Source organism: Spinacia oleracea, chromosome 3 (genome assembly GCF_020520425.1).
Source record: "Spinacia oleracea cultivar Varoflay chromosome 3, BTI_SOV_V1, whole genome shotgun sequence".
In the NCBI taxonomy this organism is placed as follows: Eukaryota; Viridiplantae; Streptophyta; class Magnoliopsida; order Caryophyllales; family Amaranthaceae; genus Spinacia; species Spinacia oleracea.
Window position 1 is genome coordinate 47,906,562 of NC_079489.1, and position 21,886 is coordinate 47,928,447.

General features: G+C 34.9%; 1 protein-coding gene across 2 annotated transcripts; it reads right to left on the reverse strand.

The window, feature by feature from the left end:
* Window positions 1-183: 183 nt before the first annotated feature.
* On the reverse strand, window positions 184-20,486 carry LOC110799929 (uncharacterized protein At4g19900). 2 transcript variants are annotated; one of them, XM_022005209.2, is made up of 7 exons: window positions 20,216-20,486; window positions 18,907-19,348; window positions 15,090-16,012; window positions 13,459-13,608; window positions 9,015-9,149; window positions 6,137-6,331; window positions 184-458 (listed from the first exon to the last, which is right to left on the reverse strand). In XM_022005209.2, exons 2-7 carry the CDS (start codon window positions 19,321-19,323, stop codon window positions 272-274), a joined length of 2,007 nt encoding a protein of 668 aa, XP_021860901.2. In that variant the 5' UTR covers window positions 19,324-19,348; window positions 20,216-20,486; the 3' UTR covers window positions 184-271. The 2 variants fall into 2 exon arrangements, with proteins under 2 accessions (XP_021860901.2, XP_056696245.1); XM_056840267.1 differs by lacking the exon at window positions 20,216-20,486 and having other exon boundaries at window positions 18,907-18,983; window positions 19,099-19,235.
* Window positions 20,487-21,886: the final 1,400 nt, after the last annotated feature.

Consider the following 21,886-nt stretch of genomic DNA (forward strand, 5'->3'; position numbering starts at 1 on the left):
TCTAATTGTTTGTTTACGAAAATCAAATTAATGGTATTCATGTTGGGTAAATCCACCAAGCAATGTCTTGGCCTAGTGAACGAGATCTCACCTTCCAACCAAAAGGTTGGTTCAATTCCCATTACTTAAATTTGCACTTTTAGAGAACAAAAACGTGGAAGAACTAGCCATAGGAAGAAAATGTGTAAGATAGGCTGATTTTTGCATTGTTTATGTGTAAGTATAGTAAGAGCATTAATCTGTGATTTTGAGAGAATAAGTATATTGGATTTTACAACACATCCAAGCAGCGAATACAAAAACTGTTGATAATTCTTGATACCAAGCTATACGGTTCTGGAACAAGAGCAGAAGTTAAACTGTTCCAGAAATGGAAAGTATGCGACTCATTGAGAATCTTTCTTAGCAGAGCATGCTGATGAGCCTTTTCATCGTCTGTCACTGGTGCAATGAAGTATCTGGAGAAACAAACATTGTACTGTAAGAATGCAACAAAGCACATCACAGAAATTGCATTAAACATAGCTTCATTGGTGTAAGAGATGAATGTTACATAATTGTAACAAAGTATGAAACATTTTCAGACACGGAACAAGGAATTCTAAGCAAAAGTTAAGGGACAAAGTAGAGTATAATTCTAGTCATTTAGACCGAAATTCAGAGTCGTTTGACTGTTACTAATTCCAGTCTTCAAATACTCCCTCCTCTCAAAAAAAATTCCTCTACTCATTTAGATCGATATTCAGAGTCGTTAGACTGTTACTTCTTTTCCAATGAATTTTATGTTTAATCATCAACTCTGGGGGTAAAGATACAAAACCCGCAATGCCAATCTAATCCCCCAGCAATAATCACAATAACCCGGCTGCCACCTGATAACCTGGTTCCCCACCTCTCTATTTTTTGAAAGCCTGCAAATCTGGGAGATTAAAGAAGCGTGGGAAGGAGGAATAGAAATTAAGTTTTCGAGGTAGAGGTTGAAGATCTGACTTGCAGAGAAAAAAGATAGAAGTTGAAGATCTGACCTGCACAGGGAGGCGAAGATGCAATTCAGAGAAGAGTGTAACTGTAAGTGGGGAAAAGTTATCGTAGGGGGACCTTTGGTAATGATTACCCTTATTTCAAGAGTAACTAGTTATTTAGCTCGTGCGATGCATGAGTTTTCACTAAAATTTAAAAATTGATAATGTATGCATGTGTAATAAAGGAGCGGGAGAATGGAAAAGAAATTTTTTGAAACAATATAACATGAATAGTTAGAAGTTTTATGAAAATCGTTTAATTGAAATAAAGAGGTCAAACTATTTAAAGTAATTGTTTGGAAAAGGAAATGAGATAACGTTTGACGTTGGAGATATAGGGAAAGAGAAATAGAGAGGAAAAGTGAAAATAAAAGGGTATGACATCATGACATGCAAAAATTCATGTTTTCAAATATTAGTGTAGATGTAGATAAACTACCCGTATATTCCAAATCCAGGCAAATTTGTTTGCTCCCTTAGTTCACCCTTATTTTTAGCGATCCTTAGAATCTTGAAGCTCCATTTTATCAACCTCCATTTTATCAACGGGCTCTCTACTTCCCAGAGTTTATTTAACAAACCATCAAGCCTGGTTTTTACTATACTCCAGTAATTATGCTTCCAGAATTCCTGACCCCCGTAATTTATTCAGTTCCAACAAGAACTTGAATTAATTTTCACCCTCCACAATGTTTAGGGAGGTGTATCTGGCCTACCTGAGCCCTCCTAGAAAACATTAATCTTTCCAATCTGATGTTATAATCTGAAATACTTCTCAAATTCTCTTATTTTCCTTTAAGGCAATAAAAGTTTAACTTCAGAACGTTTAAAGCTTTGAATTACCCAAAACAAGTCTATCTTAATTAACTGCAACTTTCCAGCATAACTCAACAACTAGCAGTCCAGGACTGAATTTTGCCAACCACTATCTTAACTAATGGCTCACAATTGTTCCAAGAGAGTTTCATGGACGACAAAGGAGCACCCGAATACACCTTTCGGGAAGACAGGAACGAAAGAGCAGCGTGGAGAGTCCTGAGGGCCAATGTCCACTCCACCAAAATAAACACGACTTTTATCCAAGTTCTCACAGATCTAGAAGATAAGAGGGAATTAAAGGAAAGCTTTGTATAATAAACAGATAGAGGTAACATAAACTATGAAAATAAAAGAAAATCAACTACACACATTAAGTGAGAAGTACCAAGCCTTTCACACTTAGGATGAAAGTTGAATTTGGAATGTCACTAAGCTCGTTTTAACCTTTCACGCCTAGGATGAAAGTTGAAATCTGGAATGTCATTTAACATCTGGAAAGATACTCCATACCTAAGGCAAATAGAAAGAAGACGTACGATATTTTTCCAAAGGAAAGAAAATTGAAAAGAACCCCATTTATTTAAATGGAGTGAGAAATGGTAGAAGTATATCTGTATTCGACTTATTTTGATAAAATACAACAAATTCAGACATAATAAGTTATTTTAATACAATTTCAGACAACATAAGTTTTCTCCAAAGAATTGTACACAAGTCAAATTTAAGACAAATAAGTTTTTTTCAAAAATATAAGTTCGGATAAGTTTAGATAATATAAGTTCACAAAATAGTATGAATATTATACAACAGAGCGTTAACAAATTAAGCAGGCAAAACTCATAACAAGAAATAGAAAACTTTACTCAACGGATTCTTCAAGATCCACATCCACTTCAATCATACACCTAGCAGAAATATGAATTCTTCCACGACCTTTATTAAGCTTAGTAGCCAAAATTCCCCATTACTTTAGTAATTCAGTCAAGCAATTGAAAGAAACAACCTTACAATCCAAGGTGCAACAAGAAAAAGGCCCTGAAGTAAGGATAGGAACCTAAGACACTTAGGTGATACTAGTGCAACGCCACTGCTCCAGCGTACTAAAAGTATGAAAGAGCTCAATACTTGAATTGTATACAGTATACCTCATGCTTGATAGTAGGCCAGCAACAATTTCTTTTATCTTAATTGTACTACTTTATCTTACTACTTCGCTCTACAGCTGTATAAAACAGGTCAAGATGCACCAAGATGATTCAATGTTCTCTGCACTTTGGGGTGCCTCGAAATGAGGTGAACCAGAAACACAAATTTGAAAAAATTGTGAGCCTTTGCACCTCAGCTGATCATTGAAATCACTTTGACTAGGCCATAAGTATATATTCCCAAAAACCTCAACTTTGCCGTCTCTAATTCTTAGGACTCACAAAAACATATCCTACTTTCAACATCTTCATTGCATCCTACTTTCACCCACCACAAATCGGAACGTCATCATTCAATCAGCAGTCTCGTTGCCGCTAAGGTCTAAGGAGACTAGTCACTCTCCCCTTTGTCTTTCCCGCTGTTGTGTAGTCATCGTTGGCAACAAATTGTATTTCGCCATTACGCTACTTTGTTTCTCCTTCATACTTTAGAACTATATTTCCTTTCTTGTGGATGTAGCATCATACCAAATACTTCCTCCGTTCCTAAATAGTTGCACCATTTTGACTTTTGACACTATTCATTTGTCTTGCTTTGACCTCACTTTTCTACTAATAAATAAAATTAAAATTTATCATACAAAATATTATTAGGTTTGTCTTAATATATATTTTAAATATATCAACTTTTTATAATTTTTACTAATACATAATTATAAGTATTAATGGTCAAAGTTATGCGTTGGGAAACGTGAAAGTCAAAACGGTGCAACTATTTATGAACAGAGGAAGTACATCCTAGTTGGCTACCACTTTTATTTAACAAGATAATATTTCATATGTTAAAAAGTAACTATGATTTCGTATTATTCATCTCTTCATTTTTACATAACTGGATGCTTTTCTTTCCCTTGAGATTTCCTACATCACAAATACGGTGATAACTCTTTTATTTTTTATTGTGTATTTTCTTTCGATTAACAAAGAGTTGACTTTTAATTTTTGAAAGCTTTTATATCTAATCGGTTTGCAACATGCATTGCTTCATTATTTTTTCCTACAGAATATTTTAACACCAATATCTCGAACTAGAGTAGTTTGGCTCAAATTTTAACATTCCAAGTGAGTGTAAACATAATAAGCATAAAGCCGACAGACTAATTTAGGTTTACTTATTTTATGTATTAGTATACGGAGGCAATCTAGGTATATGCAAGGAAACTACTAGTATTGAGTACACGCGTTCAAGGTAATTCTCGATGTCCATCATCTTTAGATCCCGCTAGGAAAAGCGTTTTGGACATTTTATGCGTTATTGTGTTTGGGAGATAAAGTGTTGTGTATGAACTATGTGATTGAAATTATAGGCATATCTAATAGTACTATTATTATGAAAATGTTATTTGAACCCTATAATTATTTTACGCAATGGCTAACGATTCATGTTTTACAATATGGAGTACTATGGAGGAATTCGGTCACATGCGTATGATATAGTTTACAGGAGCATACTAAACTCCGTGATATGAGTTGCAGCAATGGCCTAAGTGATGCCATATGTTAATACTGATGGGCTATAGTTGTCTAATTGTAGTTTTGGAATCCTGTGATTTCTTGTCCTCTATGTGCTTGGACCTTTATTAAAATAATAATAACACAAAGAGGAGTTTAAGAGGGAAAAGCCCATAAGGGTATGAAACAAGTTGCCCGGCTAGATGCTGTTTTATCGGTGCACTTTTGTGGAGACCCGGTAGGCTTCTAGTAGCTTTCTATTATTCTTTTAAACTTTTTGTTTAGTCTTCTTCCTAATTCTACCGGTGCGCGATCGCGGAGACCCATAGTCAATTAGTTAGGGGTATGCACACTCGGGACATGTTGTACTCATCTTACTTTGGCCATTTTCTACGGTGGAAGCACTAACGCGCGACCCTTAGTGTTCTTTCCCTCAGTTAGTTAATATTGATCTTTACGTGATAAGTTTAATAATGAAGTTATTAAATTAATACTTCTTGTCGTATTCTTATTTTATGTGCCCCAAAATGCTTTCAAACTAAAACTACGGATTTTACCGGATGGTGTTGGAATTACTCGGTTTTTCCGACTTTTTGGGAGTTCATCTCTTTTGTCCCTTTGCTATATAGTTTTGCAGGTTGGAAAAGATACTTGCTACGAGTGATGAGAAGCTTTCCGAGGTTCACCAATTCAAATATCTATGGAGAATAAATGTAGCAGAGACACTCCCATGGTTTGGACGGTGCTTTTATGAAATAAAAAACAGGGATTTTGTTTATATAAAAAGGTCCAAATTTTGGGGTGCTACAGTTATTAACAGACAAAGCAGCGAGCGATCTATGTCGCACTGTTATGTAAAGAGGTTTCGCCGAACGGAAAACCCAAAACCCGCTAGAGAACGGCCACGTAAAGGTGGAGTTTTAATTCCATGTTTAAAGTTGATGAAGCCAATGTCAAAGCTTGACTACACCTTCGCCATAAGCGACATCATCATTCTTAAGATGGATTAAGATCCATCATATATTCAAAGAAGCAAGTTGTTGATGGCAAGTCAGGGTGTACGACTAATACCTTTTTCCATTTTCAATATTTTAAATACTCTCCCGATTTCTAATTGATTGTACTATATCACTTTTTGCACAACTTTCAATGTAACATTTAAGCATAAGTATCTTCAAATATGTATCATAAAAAATTATAAAAAGTTGATACCGTGAAACTACACATAGAGATGAATCAAACAAGATCCTGCATGAGTGTATTGAGACTTTGAGAGTATCAGATCCCATTTAAAATGGAATCTATAAAGATTCCACATAGGACAACCAATTAGAAACGGTTGAAGTACTTTTTTCAATTTCAATTTTACTTTTGTATCAATTGTATGATAAGTTTGGGTTAGATCTCAATAGAAATACCTGGCAACTAGCATAAAAGTTTTACCTTTCATATTTTTGTTACAAAAAAAAGAACCTTGGAAATGCAGGTTTCTAATGCCAGATTTCATAAATGTTATCAATCTTTTACTGGTTCTACATGCAGGCATGCCTTAACTCTCGACATACATATAGCAATAGAATATTCGTCTTTCATGAAAGAAAATTAAAAGAAATAAGACGTATAGATCATGTGAAATACCTTTGAATATCATGTGAACTAATAGGAAAGAAGTTCGATGCGACCTGCACTTTCAGCATCCGCTTTTTCTTCACATCATTTTCTTTTCTGGAGAAATTTCCAGCAACTCTTGTTAACAGATCAGCACCATTCCATCTCAACAGGGTGTCATCATATGAGGAAAAGAACTCCAACATGCATTGCCTGATAAAGAAACTGCGTAGCAAACAAAATACAGATTATAGTAAGAAATAAAAGCATATTTCCAACAAAAGTAAAGAAGCAAAAGGTACTTGCTCCAATTCACCAACACAAATATAAGTTATGTTAGGGAAGACAACCAAGTGGCCAACGCAAGATTTGAATGTCTGCACATACTCAACAAAAGAAATTTGGTCTTAATATGAATACTGATTTTATTAATGCATCATGCAATGTTGTCATGAGATACGACAAGAGGATATTCATTTTGGGTTATTTCAGCTTGTGTATGCTTGGGTAGAGTATACTTTTTTATTGAATGAAAAACATACTTTGTCTGATAACTTTTTGCAACTTCCTTTTCATCTTTTACCGTAATATTCCATTTTTCACTCTTATTTTGCGAAAGGCCCCAGTATTATTGTAGTACATTTCTCTCCTGACTACTAAATATTTAAGGTCCAACACTCTCACATTCGATAAAAAAAATTACGCCCCCATCTCCTATCACATCTACCTTTACAATAAATAAATATCACAAAGATAAGTTTAAATACAGAAAAGGAAAATTAACAACAATAATCCGAATTATTGGTGGTCTTTTCAAAATAATCCCAACTATCGATTATTACACTATAATCCCAACTATTAACCTAGCCTTCCCAAAACAGTCTTAATTTTTTATTGACCTCTTCAACGGGTAAAATAGATTACGTGTCGTAATATTATTGGTCCAGTATTTATTTTTCCTTTCTAACTTCTCCTCTTCTCTGGCATGCCAGCAACTGAAATCAAGACTTTGCTTGATTGGTCACCAACTCACTGTTAATTACCTCGTCCTTATCATCACAACAACCTACCTTCATGATATTAACCTTGTTTAATTTTACATAAAAGCCCTTGATTTTTGTCTTCTTTGTATTCTTGTTCAAGAGGATTTGAGTAATGACTTCGTTTTTATATCTTATGATTTGGTTTTTCTTTTTTTCAATAATAGTGAAAAGGAAAATATGTTAAAACGTATGTGTGAAAGGAATGGGGATAGAGAAATTTAGAGAAGAGTGGATTTGTATTCATATTACCCATCTTCGGTGAAGGATCCGATGCAAACATCATGAACTTATAATCAACAAAAACACATCGCCTCTGTTTTGTGCAGGAGAAAGAGAGAGAAAGAAAGAGAGAGACAATTACATAACTCAGACGACCAATTAGCAACAATCTGGTTAGAAAAAGTTAAGGTATTGAATGTTAGTGGGGGTATTGCCATGTTTTGTTGAAAAGGGGTTGGGTTGAAGTGTTACGGTAGGCTAAGGTGGAGGAAGAGAGAAAGATGAAAGGTAAATAAAAGAGGGAAGAAAGAATAAAAAACTGGCATCGCAGGTTACTGGTAAACTGAGATGGTTTTAGGAAGAGGAGGCTTATAGTTGGGATTATTGTGGGTTAATCAACCGTTGCGATTATTGTGAGAAGACCATAAATAGTTCGGATTATTTTTGTTAATTTTTCCTAAAGAAATGCTGCTTGAATTTAAACTTTTTTGGGGGGTTGTGGGGAGTATGGGGGGGAGCATTGTTAAGGAAAGATCAACGCAAGATGAAGAAAAGAATCCTTCTAACCGCATGCTGGATTGGCGGTAATGAATTAATGGGGTACTATGAGAGAAAATAAAAAGAATGAAGATGAGTGGAGATGGTGGTAGATGGGATGGGTAGTGATAACCCTGATAGAGGGTGGAAGGTAATTATCACCGTATTATTACCCCAAAATGATGGTAATGATTCATCCATCTCTCCCCTCTTACACCATCAGTAATTCAGTACCTCATACTCTCTACCAACAACCTTCATTCCATATTCTCCCCTCTTACACCATCAGAATTCAGTACCTTATACTCTCTACCACCAATCTTCATTCCATATTATAGTGACTACTATTACCCCCTGAATTTATTAACCAATCCAAGCCCTAAAGATCAATGATCAAAACTGGAGGTAAGCTTTTATGAGAAAACCCCACTCCGTGTCTTGAACAATACAGAAGGAAGACAAATATTATGGGAAATTGCGCAGTTCCTTTCAGCTATATACTGCAAATGCCAGAAAAAAACAATACATCTCCAACTTCACCATCAACAGAAAAGGAGGGAAGTCCTAACCAGAGAGAGAGAGAGAGAGAGAAAGAGAGAGAGAGAGAGAGAGACCAAACGGTTTCAACACACCTGCTAAAATAAGGGATAGTGCAATAAAAGATGATTACAGGTCGCTGCATTGTTATTTGATTACAGTACACAAAAGATTGGAAAGTTAGCTATACAGGATTACCTTCTTGTCACTTCAAAATTGTCACTTGCGAGTCGTATTTACATTTTACTAGTCACACTGAACTTGTCGCTGAGTGTAATTCCACTATAAAAAAAACGCTGTCTTGCTCTTATTTTTTCCACAATATTTTGCTAATACAGATATTGGGAAAACTGAATGTTCAAGGTTTAACCTTACAAAACTTGGATGCCTTGTAACAAGAAATTCAAGGAGTATGATGCATAGAAGTTGACGAACAATTTAAATTGAACATACACTAGCAAATATTTAGATATATATGCCAATGCTCAATGCTCATTACATACACCATAGATGATAATTCCTTTTCTAAGGAAGACTAAACAAAATGTGATAGCATAAATAACTTAGAATACCTGTGCTTATTGAAAGCCATAACAGCACCATTCAGAGGACTCCCAGGAGCCAACACCTCCATTCCAACCGAATTCCTAAAGGAAGATATTGGCTTGAGTACTACAATGTCACAATCCAGATACATACCCCCGTACCTGTAAGCCAGAGAAAGATATGTAACGTAGAATATACATGTGTGTTAACTTGCTATACAGACATGGATTAAACAAAACAATGAGCTTGCATTTCCTCTCCTTACATCATCTTATAAACCTACCAAGGCAATAGAGAAGCACTTTGCCAACAAAAAATAATTACAGCAATAAAATATGAAACTTTATAATTTCAGAAAGATGTTTAATGATGTTTATACAATATTTTCAAGAGCAAACTGAAACAGTCTCACACTTCTACATTCTTATGAATAAGAATAACCACGTACAACAATGGAGGATGTAATTCCTCTGCTTAATACTTGCAACACTTTAACTTTCACGCTTGCAAACGCACGATTTGACCATTAAAGTCTTTAGTTAACTATTACTCCCTCCGTCCCTTAATACTCGCACCGGTTTGACCGGTGCGGAGTTTAAGATATTTTAATTGACTTATTAATTTAATGGGTGTTAGTTGATAGTGGGGCAACTTTTTAATATAGTTAGTGGGAAATGTGTAAGGGGTGGGGAGGGGTGAGTGAGGGGTGTGAATTTTAAATGATTTTTTGTAGGGAGTAGGGGTGTAGGTGGGTTAGTAGGTAAGTGTGAGAAATAATATAATATTGGCAAAGATTTCCATTTATAGAAGCGGTGCAAGTATTAAGGGACGACCCGAAAAGGAAAGCGGTGCGAGTATTAAGGGACGGAGGGAGTAATAACATTAATAAAAAGTAGATCTTTAGGAATATACGTTGAGACTAATCGAACAACATTTTACATAAAAACATTTATTTTAATACAATAACAACCAAGCCTTAGTCCCAAAAATGATTGGGGTTGGCTAACATGAACCGTCATAAGAAAACGTATGCGCAACGTGAACTAAGAAAAGTAAAATGTTATGTAAAATATGGTAAACACGCAAAAATTAGAAAGTGAAGGCGAGACTAACGAGGCACGAATGATAGGGAACAAGAAAACAAGATAAGTCGATTTAAAGATGAGGTGCAAATATGTTTTAAAAAAATAGAAAAATGAGAGAAGCTTGCCGAGAAAAAAAAAATGAGGAAAAAAGAAGTCATGTTGAGTCGTTGCCATATATCATCTTTTTCCGCTCCGCCCTATCTAACGCCGTATTTTCCTCGATACCCAATAAACTCATATCACTCTCAATCACCATCTTCCATGTTTGGTTTGGTCTTCCCCTACCCCTCCCAATTCCATCATTTTGCCACTGTTCAAGCCTTCTATCGGCACATCAACTGACATCAAATCGGCACAAGATTGTAGAAAGAAATAGTATCTCTAAATTACCTTTCGGTTTTCCCCTTATAAAAAATAGTGCTTCTTACTACCATGTCGACATAACTCAAGATTTCTTTAGTTGGGATTTGGAAGTTCCTTTAACATTCTATTTTCCATTACAACCTTTCATAACAAGGAGAGAGGAGAAATAGGCTAGAAAAAGTTAATCGGGTGTTGTCATTAACAATTACTTGTATTGTTGTATACCATATGGAGTTTAATATGTAACTACCTTCAATTTGAAGGAAAGATCGGGTTCGAACATGAACGCAAAAGAGAATGAAAAGGGTAAAGGAACGAAACTTTAGGTTAGGGGTTTGGTTTTTGACAGTTTTCTATTGGTAGTCTTGTGATGTTAACCGGTTAAGAGGTTAAGCCCCACGTAGCTAGGGGTAGCGTGTAAACAATAAATAGTTTATGTGTACAAAACAGAAAGACAAAAGTATAAGGGTATTGCATAGAAATAGTTTTCTATTACTTCGTTTTTCTTTGTGGTGGGGGGGGGGGGGGGGGGAGGGGGAGGCAACACATAATTAAAGGAAAAGACTTTCCATTCCTAGCTGAAGTTCCTAGTTTACGGGCAGTACTAAAAACCAAGTATTATGTATTTTCAGTGAATGTTGTGAATATAAAATGAGAATTAATTAATTTTTAGGGAAAGTCCCAATCTTTATCATTAAATTCAACAGGAGACGGATTACATTAGTAATGATGTGGCTCTTGTGTTTTGGAATAATCAGTTTCTGTTAAATTGTTGTTGCAGCGTGCATGTTTATATAGAAACTTCAGAATGGGAAACCCTCTCTCTGATACTATATCTGCAAAGAAGTCACTGGTTTTGCCAAAAATATGCAAACTCTAGACATTAAGGAGCTTCTTTTCAATACAGATGCTAACAAAAAGGAGTTTGTTGACGAGTTCTCATTTGATGTATTTTATAGCAGTTCTAGTTATGTTTCTAACATTTTTAGTTGACAATATCGTACCCAATTAGGCTGAAGTCATTTGCAACCCTCCATACACAGTTACTGACAATAAGTTGAACTGCAGAGGTTTAGTTGTACACCAAACAATTGCACAAGGATAAATCTCGGCTACAATGTGGAGACCCAAAACTAAACTTCAGCTTTAGCATAACTAACCTCAATTCTGAGAACAAGTCAATGAATTTTATTTTTCCTGCTCTATACCCTGTATCCGACACTGTAAAGTCCTAAAAAATTCCTAGGCTAAGATTGATGCATACTCATCTGAGCCGATCTGACCCGTTATAACAAACATAAACTAAATCAAGGCGGTTCCATAATGTAATTGCAGAACTAAATGAGAAGTCAACTAGCTGATTCAAGAAAAGATGCCTCATAATATCCGTAACAGATCATTTTGTCACCACATCCGCCATTATAGTCGCCGGTAAAACCACAATATGCAATGATGTTATTGAACTTCAAAAATATTTTAGTTGGTACTACTACTTAGGGCAAATTTTATCATAGAACTGTTGCACCTTGCTAGGTGCAACTGAGGCTTTTTTTTTGGCTCATTGAATCATTTAACTTCAAAATGAGCAAATATGCAAACACAACGGCCTTCGTTGTACCTTACATTGTACCATGCATGAGCCTATTGTTTAGAACCTTAAAAAATCCACAAAATAACAAGACAAGATTCCAAAAGAATATATTCTACTCTAGTGTTATACTACCTCTGTTTTCTTATTTTCAACTCACTTGCAATCTAGGATGCTCGGATTCGGGTACGGGTGTCCGACTCGGGTATGAGTCCAAGAGTTGGACCCGAACTTTTTTAAAATCAGGGACACGTTTTAGAAGTGTCCAAAATTCAGATACGGACTCGGTGACACGGCAACCATTAAAAAAATACTAATTTTATGCATTTAAATATTTATAATTACGGTATAAATATTAATACATGGAAGTATTTTTTGTGATTATAAAAAAATTTAAAAGTAAATGTTTTGAAAGTTGAAACTAGTAATTACACGTGATCTCTTTTCCCAAAATAAGAAAGTCGGGGTTAGAAGTCAAAAAGAATATCAAAAGTTAACAAAAATAAAAAAAAAAAGCTGGCAAGCCCATTATCCCATGTTATTATTTAATTTCACTTCTAAAGAGGAGATAGAAGCAACCTAAAGCTATCGACTTCCATGGAGGTCGTCTTCCATGGAGTTTGTCTGCAACATGCAACAGCATCAAACCCAGCCGGTGAATATCTTAGCGAGCTTGCATTTCTCAGGCGACCAAAAGCCCCAAGTTATCGGTCTCCATATCCCTGATTTGAGGCCTCTATTTTCATATCTAGGTTTTCAAAACCCTAATAGACGAGTCCATTTTTCCCATGGCGAGTCCGGTCCGGATTCCGTGTCCGCACCCGCATCATGTCGTATCGACACAAGTACGGCGGGGTCGTGGGGCGAGTCCGAGCATCCTAGCTTGCAATATACACGGTCTCCCATGCACATTTTTTACCGCTAACCTATTTTGTTGTATATTAGAGAAAATAATAAAACTTCATATTATGAGTATACACATGGAAACGAATCCAACAAGACCCCAAAGGATAATTTCTTTCTTTTATACAACTCATAACATACTGTCAAACACTTTTTTACTTTGACTAAGTAAATAGTAAGTGAGTAGAACAAAACAACGAAGGTAGTATAGAAATAGATTTTCAAAAACTATTGAATTACAATGATGAAGTGGAAATTTCTCCAATTTGTGAAATACTAAAATCACACTCCGATTGCTAAAAACGAATTCCCCTAGATATGCCCCTTCTGCGGCACTGTAATTTTGTGACCGTTATCTTTTTTTACCGTTATTGTCATCAAATCCACAACACTATTTTATTTTATGGTAGGACTTTAGAGCAAGTCTCTATTGCCCAAAACAAAATGAGTGGAACACCTAGAATAAGTTTTCTTTAATTAAGAATAAGAGGAATAAAACAAAGCAACAAATATGAAATTACTTCAGCTTACTTGTAGAGTGCAGCAAGCCGGATGAGTTCACTGTAATGAATAGAATAAAATTTGGTAGTCCTCCATTCATGCCAAACAGAAGCAAATATGCTTGTAGGTGTATCTTTCAAAAGTTCTTCCAGGTTCGGCATTGCAACCGCGATTTTGAAACTAGTTAAGATAAGCAATTATTTAGTCAAACCATTAACACTAACAAACAAATGAAGACTAAAATATTCAAAATTATATCTGAAAACATTAAATAATTATTGAAAACCAACACCAACCAAAGAGCGAATATGGACCAACAACACCATATTGAATTACTCCCTCTGTATTTATTTAAGGGATACACTTGGCTTTTCCGGCCGTATTTATTTAAGAGATACACTTGCCATTTTTAGTAACTTATCAACCTCACCGTCTAATTAAATAATATATCTACTATATCCTATGTCCCACCACCCTATTAAACAAATAATTTCATAACTACACCCTACCCCCCCCACCCCCTAAAATGACATGGTCTCCACTTGTTTTACTTATTAAAATATCTACCATATCCTACTTGTTTTATTACTTTATTTCATTTAATTTTTCTTCTTAATACCCGTGCCTGGCCAAGTGTATCTCTTAAATACGGAGGGAGTAGAATTACAAGGTTGCTATATAAAGACAAAGGTTAGATATGTATATGAAGTGTTCGCGGCTTCAAACTCAGGATTCAAAACACACTAATTTAAGATGCATTAGGAGAAAATATAGATGACAAGGGCTTGAGCACACAAATACATTTTTGGAGATACTAAAAAAAAAAAGTGAAAATGCTTAGTTTGTCATTACTTGTGATTTTGACATATGATTTTTGTTCTCTTCTGCTAAGTAAATACTTATCAAAGTTCTATTACTTTTAAATAATAGTTTTATTTTTATCATAACTCTATCTTGTAAATGCAGGTAAGAATCAGGGGAGAGTGGTCAGACAGCCCTGGATTAGCATATTACTCCTTTATAACCATCCGAAAATATTTGCACGCATCCTCCTAATATTTTATTTTTCACTACACCCTAATAGTATCTTAATCACAACTACCCTTCCATCCTAGGACCATCCTATTTGACTTTCACAAAATATTGCAGTACGATTGAAGGGTAAGATTTAACCAATAGTGTCTTTGTACAGAGGGAATCAAAAGAACTATTGGTAAATGTACATTAACTAATGAAGGAGGACAAATAAATTAGGACAAACTAAGCTAAAAAGTGGAATCACTCCAGGACGAAAAGGAGAATAAAAGGGACAGTAATCACAATGTGAGGATATTTTAGGAATGTCAAAGAGAAATAATAACATGACAATGCATTGAATATAAGTTTGAGTACATGTAAATCTTTGAGGAATAAATCGAGTTTGATGTGTTAAGAAAGTTTCTCAGTAACTAACAACTAGGGCGTAGTTGGCAGCCATTCAATTTTCGACGTTACACAACTGATTTATAAGTGAGTTGTTGGTCTTTTTTTGCATTTAACCCAATATTCAACAAAGGTGTAGTATAGAAGACATAAAACCAATCAATGCACATTTTTTAATTCAAGCCACATGCTGCATCTGAAAGTGCTGCAGAAACAGAAAAGCAGGTAACCAACCATACCCATCTTTCTGAAACTCTTTGAAGAAATCAAGTTCAATGGTTTCCGAGAATACAACAACACAGGCATCTGGATGGTGGAAAAACACACTTTCGAGGCCTCTCTGGTGTCTGACGGTATACATCCAAGGGGCTGAATTCCACACCATAAACACCCTCATAGAACACTTGGATTTCCTGAAAAAGGAATCCATAAAACTTGGAAAGGATAGATAAGGTTGCAGTCCGGGAAAATAACCCCATCTTCTGCCACCAGCATACATGGAACCTGAAGACTCGGACTCATTATGTGCAACAGAATCTGTAACTTTTTGGATTTCTCCTTTATCTATTTTACCCAGAGAAGAATCATAATCTTCTGCACCTTTTCTCAAGGATCTGTCATATACTCCTTTCATAGCATGACTACCCAATGCAGCAATTTTATCATCACCCAGAGTTCTAAATTCATTTTTCCTTACTTCAGTTTGTTTATCAAGACCAGATCCCTGTCCTCCATTGCCTCTGTCCCGACTTTTATAATTCATACTACTACCTTCTTTGGCTTGATTGTCAATATTATCTTCGCCAAACCTAATATCTGGAAATCCCAAGGACGTCTTTACAATAAATGGAGCTTTATTCATCTCATGAACCAACCCTCTCTCCACGACCTTATCTCCTCTTGTAAGTCCAGTAACACCAAACCCCTCTGGATCCTGAAAAAGCGGATTGTTAACAGGATGTAACAATTCCAGTTTGGACTCAAACCTACTATCTCTCCCCAAAAAGTCACTCTTGGCATCAAACCAATCTCCCCAACCCTCTCTTAGGGGCGAAAAGTTCGATCCTAGTCTTAACAAAAGTGCATCTTCAATGCCATTCACTTTAATCAACTTTTTTCTCAACTCCTCATCCACAGGCACATCATCCGAACCAAACGCAACCTAGTCAAACAACGATTTCCCCTCTAATTAGAAAAACCCCATAAATAAATGAAATGATAGGGACAAAACAATTTGATGGGACACGGCATTAAGAATAAGAATAAAAGTAAAATAAATAATGAACAAAAAAACAATATTTAAAGGAAAAAAATACCGGATTTGTTACACTTCCTCCAAAATCCCAAACGTTTTCCTTTTTGGGAAGTTGCAAAATAATTGAAACATTACTTTATTTGGCTAATGGTTCTCTTTATGTCTTTCCTCGTCACATATGTCCTCTCTATCTATTTCCTCTCATACAAAACTGTGCAGACTTCCACATTGCGATTGTTAAAGACCGGATGAAGTACAAACTAAGACAATATAGACCATTAGCAAAAATTTCAAGTACTCCTAAAAGGCTGCAGGATGTGGCACCACTGGTTTGGAAAATCTATTTCTCAAAAGAAGTAAAGGAAAAATAATAATTTGCTTTCAGTTATTAAAATTTCCGATTATGCATATAGAAAGGACTAAGGAGTGGAGAGACAGAAGTATAATTACACATAAGACATTAAGAGAACAACTGAAAAGTATTCGTCAAAGTTGTTCTATACTCCCTCCGTTCTTAAATGCTCTTCCTACGTTCCATTTAAGGGTGTTATTTTTCTAGTGTTGGTAAAGAAACTTTTCTCTAATTCCATTCATTACCCAATCACATGGTCAACTCATATTACTTAATAATATGAATTCTAGAAAAAACTCGATTTCCTACCCAAAAAGTCAAAAAAGGGACTCCCCTTTCCACCAACTCTTTCATCTCCTTGGTTTATGTTGCTACAGTGAGTAAAAAGATCATTTAAGAACGGAGGGGACTATTCAACAAAATGTTAAAGTGAGATGGTTCTCTCTCCCCCTCTCCCTAGAGGCTACAGGCCTACCCGCCCGCCACACCCTCTCCTTCGCTTTTCCTCTCCCCCCCTCTCGATTTCTCCGACTTCTCTTCAAATACTTTAGAATATATTTTTCACATTACAAATACACAAACTCGTGTATTAGGTTGACTTGTATGCTAGTTCTCATTAAAATTATAAACTTAAGTCCATCTCTGACCATATATCACATAGTTTTATCATATCTTCTTTTAATTTCATTACTAGTGTGTGGCCCGAGCGGATGCCCCGGTTGCTACTTTGAATAATTTAAATTTGGAGATTCTTCTCAATTCAGCTTAATATTTGACCAAAGTACGTGTAGTCTATAAAAGTGAAAAGAATCATTAAGTTCACCAACTACACATGTACATTGTGTCATTTATCATGCCAATTAATTTTTCAATTACATCATCTTACATTTCGTTTAATTTATTTTCTAATGGAACTAAGTGCTTAAAATTAATAAGATATATGAAGGGCATTTTTATAGTTGATGCTTATGAGACTTATGATATCATGTTTAATTCATGGTTTTCCTAATGCTATAATTGTTATTTTTATTCCAATATAGTCTATAAGAAATAAAAGGTAACATATAGATTTAAATGTTTTAGACTTCATGTTAACATGTATTTATAAATTAATGTGCAATGGATAAACAACAATTAGTGGTTGGTTAAGATGGTAATAAGAGTTATTCTCCAAACTTGAGGTCTTGTATTCAAACCATGTTGCATTGATTTTTGGTTGTCAATAACATCACATAGCCTTGGTGAGTGGATGACGCGGCGTAACAGGAGAGTTCTACGTGGCACATAAACTTTTTTCACAACTCCTTTTAATATATTAGTATAGATTTCTATATGAGTGTGGTTGAAGATACTTAAGTGTCAAAATCAGAATTAAAATGTCACGGATTTGTGTCGTTGTCAGGTGTCATGTGACCGGGTGTTCAAGAGAAAGAAGTGCCAAAATAGCTTGTATTGGTGACCAAATGTTGGACAATGTCCCCGTGTCTTAAAATTTTTGAACAGCCGTATCAATCTCTTATATTTGTACCATTTTCACACAGGTTAGATGATACTTAGTGTTAATCATTGAAGGTTCTGCCTATTTAGTCCTTGTTGTATGCTAGATTGAGCTTGTTCTGGTTTGCTTTGAGCCCTAATCTCCATAACTATATATCCCCTTTTGATAACCCTTCTTATCTTTTGGGTGAAAGGATTAACCTTATTCAACACCAAAGAAAAGAAAAGGGGCCACAAGTCACTAAAAATCAAGGACAAAGAAACATACAGGACTCTAGCCTCGCAATACATCTTAGGGCACGTTAGGGAATGCACCATGAGTAGGGGATTGAAGAGAAGCTAAACACACCACACACTTCATTAACCAAAGAAGACTCCGAACCACGAAAAGTCCAACAAAGCACCCACATTATGGCAAACAAAGATCACCCTGTCACAGAGTATTCCTCCAAATTGATCGAAAAAATCCTACCTTTGATTTTTACCAATTTCTACACTAACCTTAAAAATCCTCCGGTGCCCCCCATACAGCCACACACACCACACAAACAGTGTTTGACTTTTGAGGATTCAGAATCAACGAGAAAGATTAAAGATCAAGTAATATTAGATAAGTTGGTGAAATATTTAAGTTACATTTGGTCTATTACTTTTTCACAATGTTTAATTTTACCATTGCTTTTTTATATATATAAAAAAAAAATTAAAAAAAAAAATAATTTTAAAAAAAGAGGAAATTTCAAATATATTAGCTTTTGTTTCACAATTTTGTGAACCAGACACAGAAATTGTATGAATTTACTTGCATATCAGTAACTTTTCACCTTTGACAGAGTATACAAGATTACAAACAAACAAGTGAAAAGTGCAAATTTCTATGTTTCTCGCTAGACTGATAAATTTGGCATATGAAAACATAAAAATAAATAGATACAGGAGTAACAGGACCAACCTTGCTCCCAGCAAACTCATCAACAAATGGCATCGCATAATCCCCCCACCGTTCAATATCATCTACGGGTCGTTGGTCTAACGCACGACGAACAACAGAAGAAGAATGATCAAAATAGTAACCAGAAGAAGAAGAAATCCTAAATGGATCATTCTCTTCTACTATAGAGTTGAGGCCTCTGAGGATCTCTACCTCATTGGAAAATTTGGACTGGTGGTCTATGATATCAGCATCAGAATCCTGATACCAACGATCTTTAAAGTTAAAGGGATCATCAAAGACGACCCTGACTTCACGCTGGAATGAGCTTAGATGGTCAATTGAAAGGCGACGGAGGAGAGAGACTGATAAGAGCAGCAACACTGTGATCACTGTGCAATACGTATAACATCGTCGTGTGGATTTTATCCGCAACATCTTTGTTCAAGGTAACTGGTTTTAACTGGTTCACAAAATCACAAAAAACAGTAAGATTAATAAATTCATATGACAACACTTACGAAATGTTGCTGGCGATGCAAGTGGTAAATCTAAGCCCACCAAATTCCGCATTGTATCCTTAGACTTGCATTATGTTTACAGCCTTTTTAATTGAAAATTCTTAGGTCTATTATTGTATCCTTAGAACAGCCTTTTTTATTGACAATTCTTAGGTCAATTATTCAGAGCGTATTCAGTACTCCTCACTCTTTTGTCAGCAAGCGAAATGTTCTAATTTTCAGTTATCCTGACCAAATTTTTCCACAATTTTTTTCTATCATGTGAGCTTTTCTCTCTATTATTAACAATATTACCTGAGCAGAAATCACATTAATCTCATTGACTGTATCGCTAAATTTAATTATGGTTCTAGCTTTACATACACGCAGATTGCAAATCAATAACAGTGCATCAGGGAATCATTATAATAACAATTCAACTGAATTAATACGACAAGTTACTAGGATAATCTGCCACAAATTGCCTAGGATAATCGCCGACAACCGGTTGTAATACGACAAGTTACTACCAAGGCTATTTTGTTTACCATTTTCTCACAAGGTACGAGCCTTGGGCAAAAAATAGCCTCGGTTGCACCATGCACGAGATAAAGCTGGTTGTACTTCAAATTATCCAAAAACCTCAACTTTCAGAAAAAAAAAACCCAATTCAAATACACATAGATAAGTAGACAGAAGTTAAGGGTTTTTGTCAAGGATCAAAATTATTTAACCAAAATCACTAATCCCTTAAAAATCAATAATTAAACTGAGGATTTAAAAATTATTTAAACCCAAGTAAAAGTAATATTGAGGGTTTTGTTACTTACAATCAATTGCCGGAAAACTCGCTCTCCACTGATCATCTAGCTTCTCTGTCTGGACGGAAGTCTGATTTTTAGAGACGAAAATTAAACAATTGAGAACGTTGATTTTGAAGGGATGAGAATTAGAGGGTTAGAATAAATTGATTTGCGAAGTAGAAGGATCAGAACATTAGCAAGAAGATGAGCAGAGCAAATGGGAATTCGAAATGGGAGAGAAGGCTACGCAATGATGTTAAAGTAACATAACGGAAACATTAAATCTATAACTACTCTGTACGTATTTAAAAATATATATATATATATATATATATATATATACGGATGACACGTGTCACACCGAACTTTCATCAATAAATTTGTTTTTTTTTTTTTTTTCTTGGGTGTTTGCTATTTAATATATATATATAAAGGAGGCATATTTGCTGAAAGATTAGAGCGCCACCTAGGATTACTAATGGTTTCGGCCAATGAAAAATAAGATTTCTAATTTCTTTTTGAATTAAAAAATCAAGTGTCACGTAGATATTTTAATTAATTAATTACTAATATATACAACTACATCGAAAATCAAACACTCTAATAATTAAAAAATAATCGATTGCCACGTAGATAATTAATTAGGTGTCACGTAGATATTTTAATTAATTAATTAATTACTAATATATAGAACTCCATCTAAAATCACTCTAATAATTAAAAAATGATTCTAGAATAAAATTCATCCAAAATCAAAAAATAATCTAAAATAAAATAAATAAAATTCAATTTAAAATCAAACATTAATCCAATATTAGAGCGCCACGTAGAAAAATCTAATGGTTTCGGCCAATGAAAGATAAGTTTAAAAATTAATATTGAATTAAAAAAAGTTGAGTGCCACGTAAAGAAATGATTAAGTGTCACGTACATATTTTTTATTAATTAATTATAATATTACACTTATACAATTTCATCCAAAAACAAATTAAACACTCTCATAATAAATTAAAATAAATCAAAAATGAAATTCAATGCAAAATCAAAAACTAATTTAATATATAAAAGTGGTATATACATAAGATTTTTATTTAAACATAACAATTTAATAGAATCCGTGCATCGCACGGGCTAAAATCTAGTACGAATTATTTTAGAGCTTTAACACCCCCTTCTGCTTCATCTTCTTTATTCAACATCAACTTCACCATTTAATCACATATCCATTCAACCTCTTCCCTTCCATATCCCACTTTAATACTCAATATTAATTTACCATGTAACTTATGTATTTTTTCAACTTTCAAATTTTAGCTCTATATAAATCATATATTCCCACTAAAATCACAAGCTCTGAAAAAAAATGAGCAGTTTAAAATACAACTTAATACCCACTATATAATTACCCGTTCATCGAACGGGCTATAAGGTTTATTTTAATAATCCAACGTTATCATTGTCTGCTTAAGGCTTTGCTAGGAAAAAGGAGGCTTACTTTGGGCCACCTTCTTAAACATCTCACCAGCTGGATCAACTCCCTGGTTGTTCCTATTCTGTGCTAAGTTCTGCACTACTTCAGCTAGTTGCCTAACCACATCGGCAATTCCTTGGGTAGTCATTTCCTTCCTCCTGAATAAAACAAAAGACTAACTTTAACAACTGAGTTTGGACACTGCCTTACTAAATCATTGCACTAAC

Excerpts from the sequence above, each read along its gene's own strand:
- LOC110799929 (XM_022005209.2), bottom strand. The coding sequence starts at position 19,323 with ATGTTGCGGATAAAATCCACACGACGATGTTATACGTATTGCACAGTG. Across the intron at positions 6,332-9,014 it reads ATGGCTTTCAATAAGCACAG|TTTCTTTATCAGGCAATGCA; the intron begins GTATTCTAAGTT and ends TTTGCTACGCAG. Across the intron at positions 459-6,136 it reads AGTTCACATGATATTCAAAG|ATACTTCATTGCACCAGTGA; the intron begins GTATTTCACATG and ends TTGTTTCTCCAG.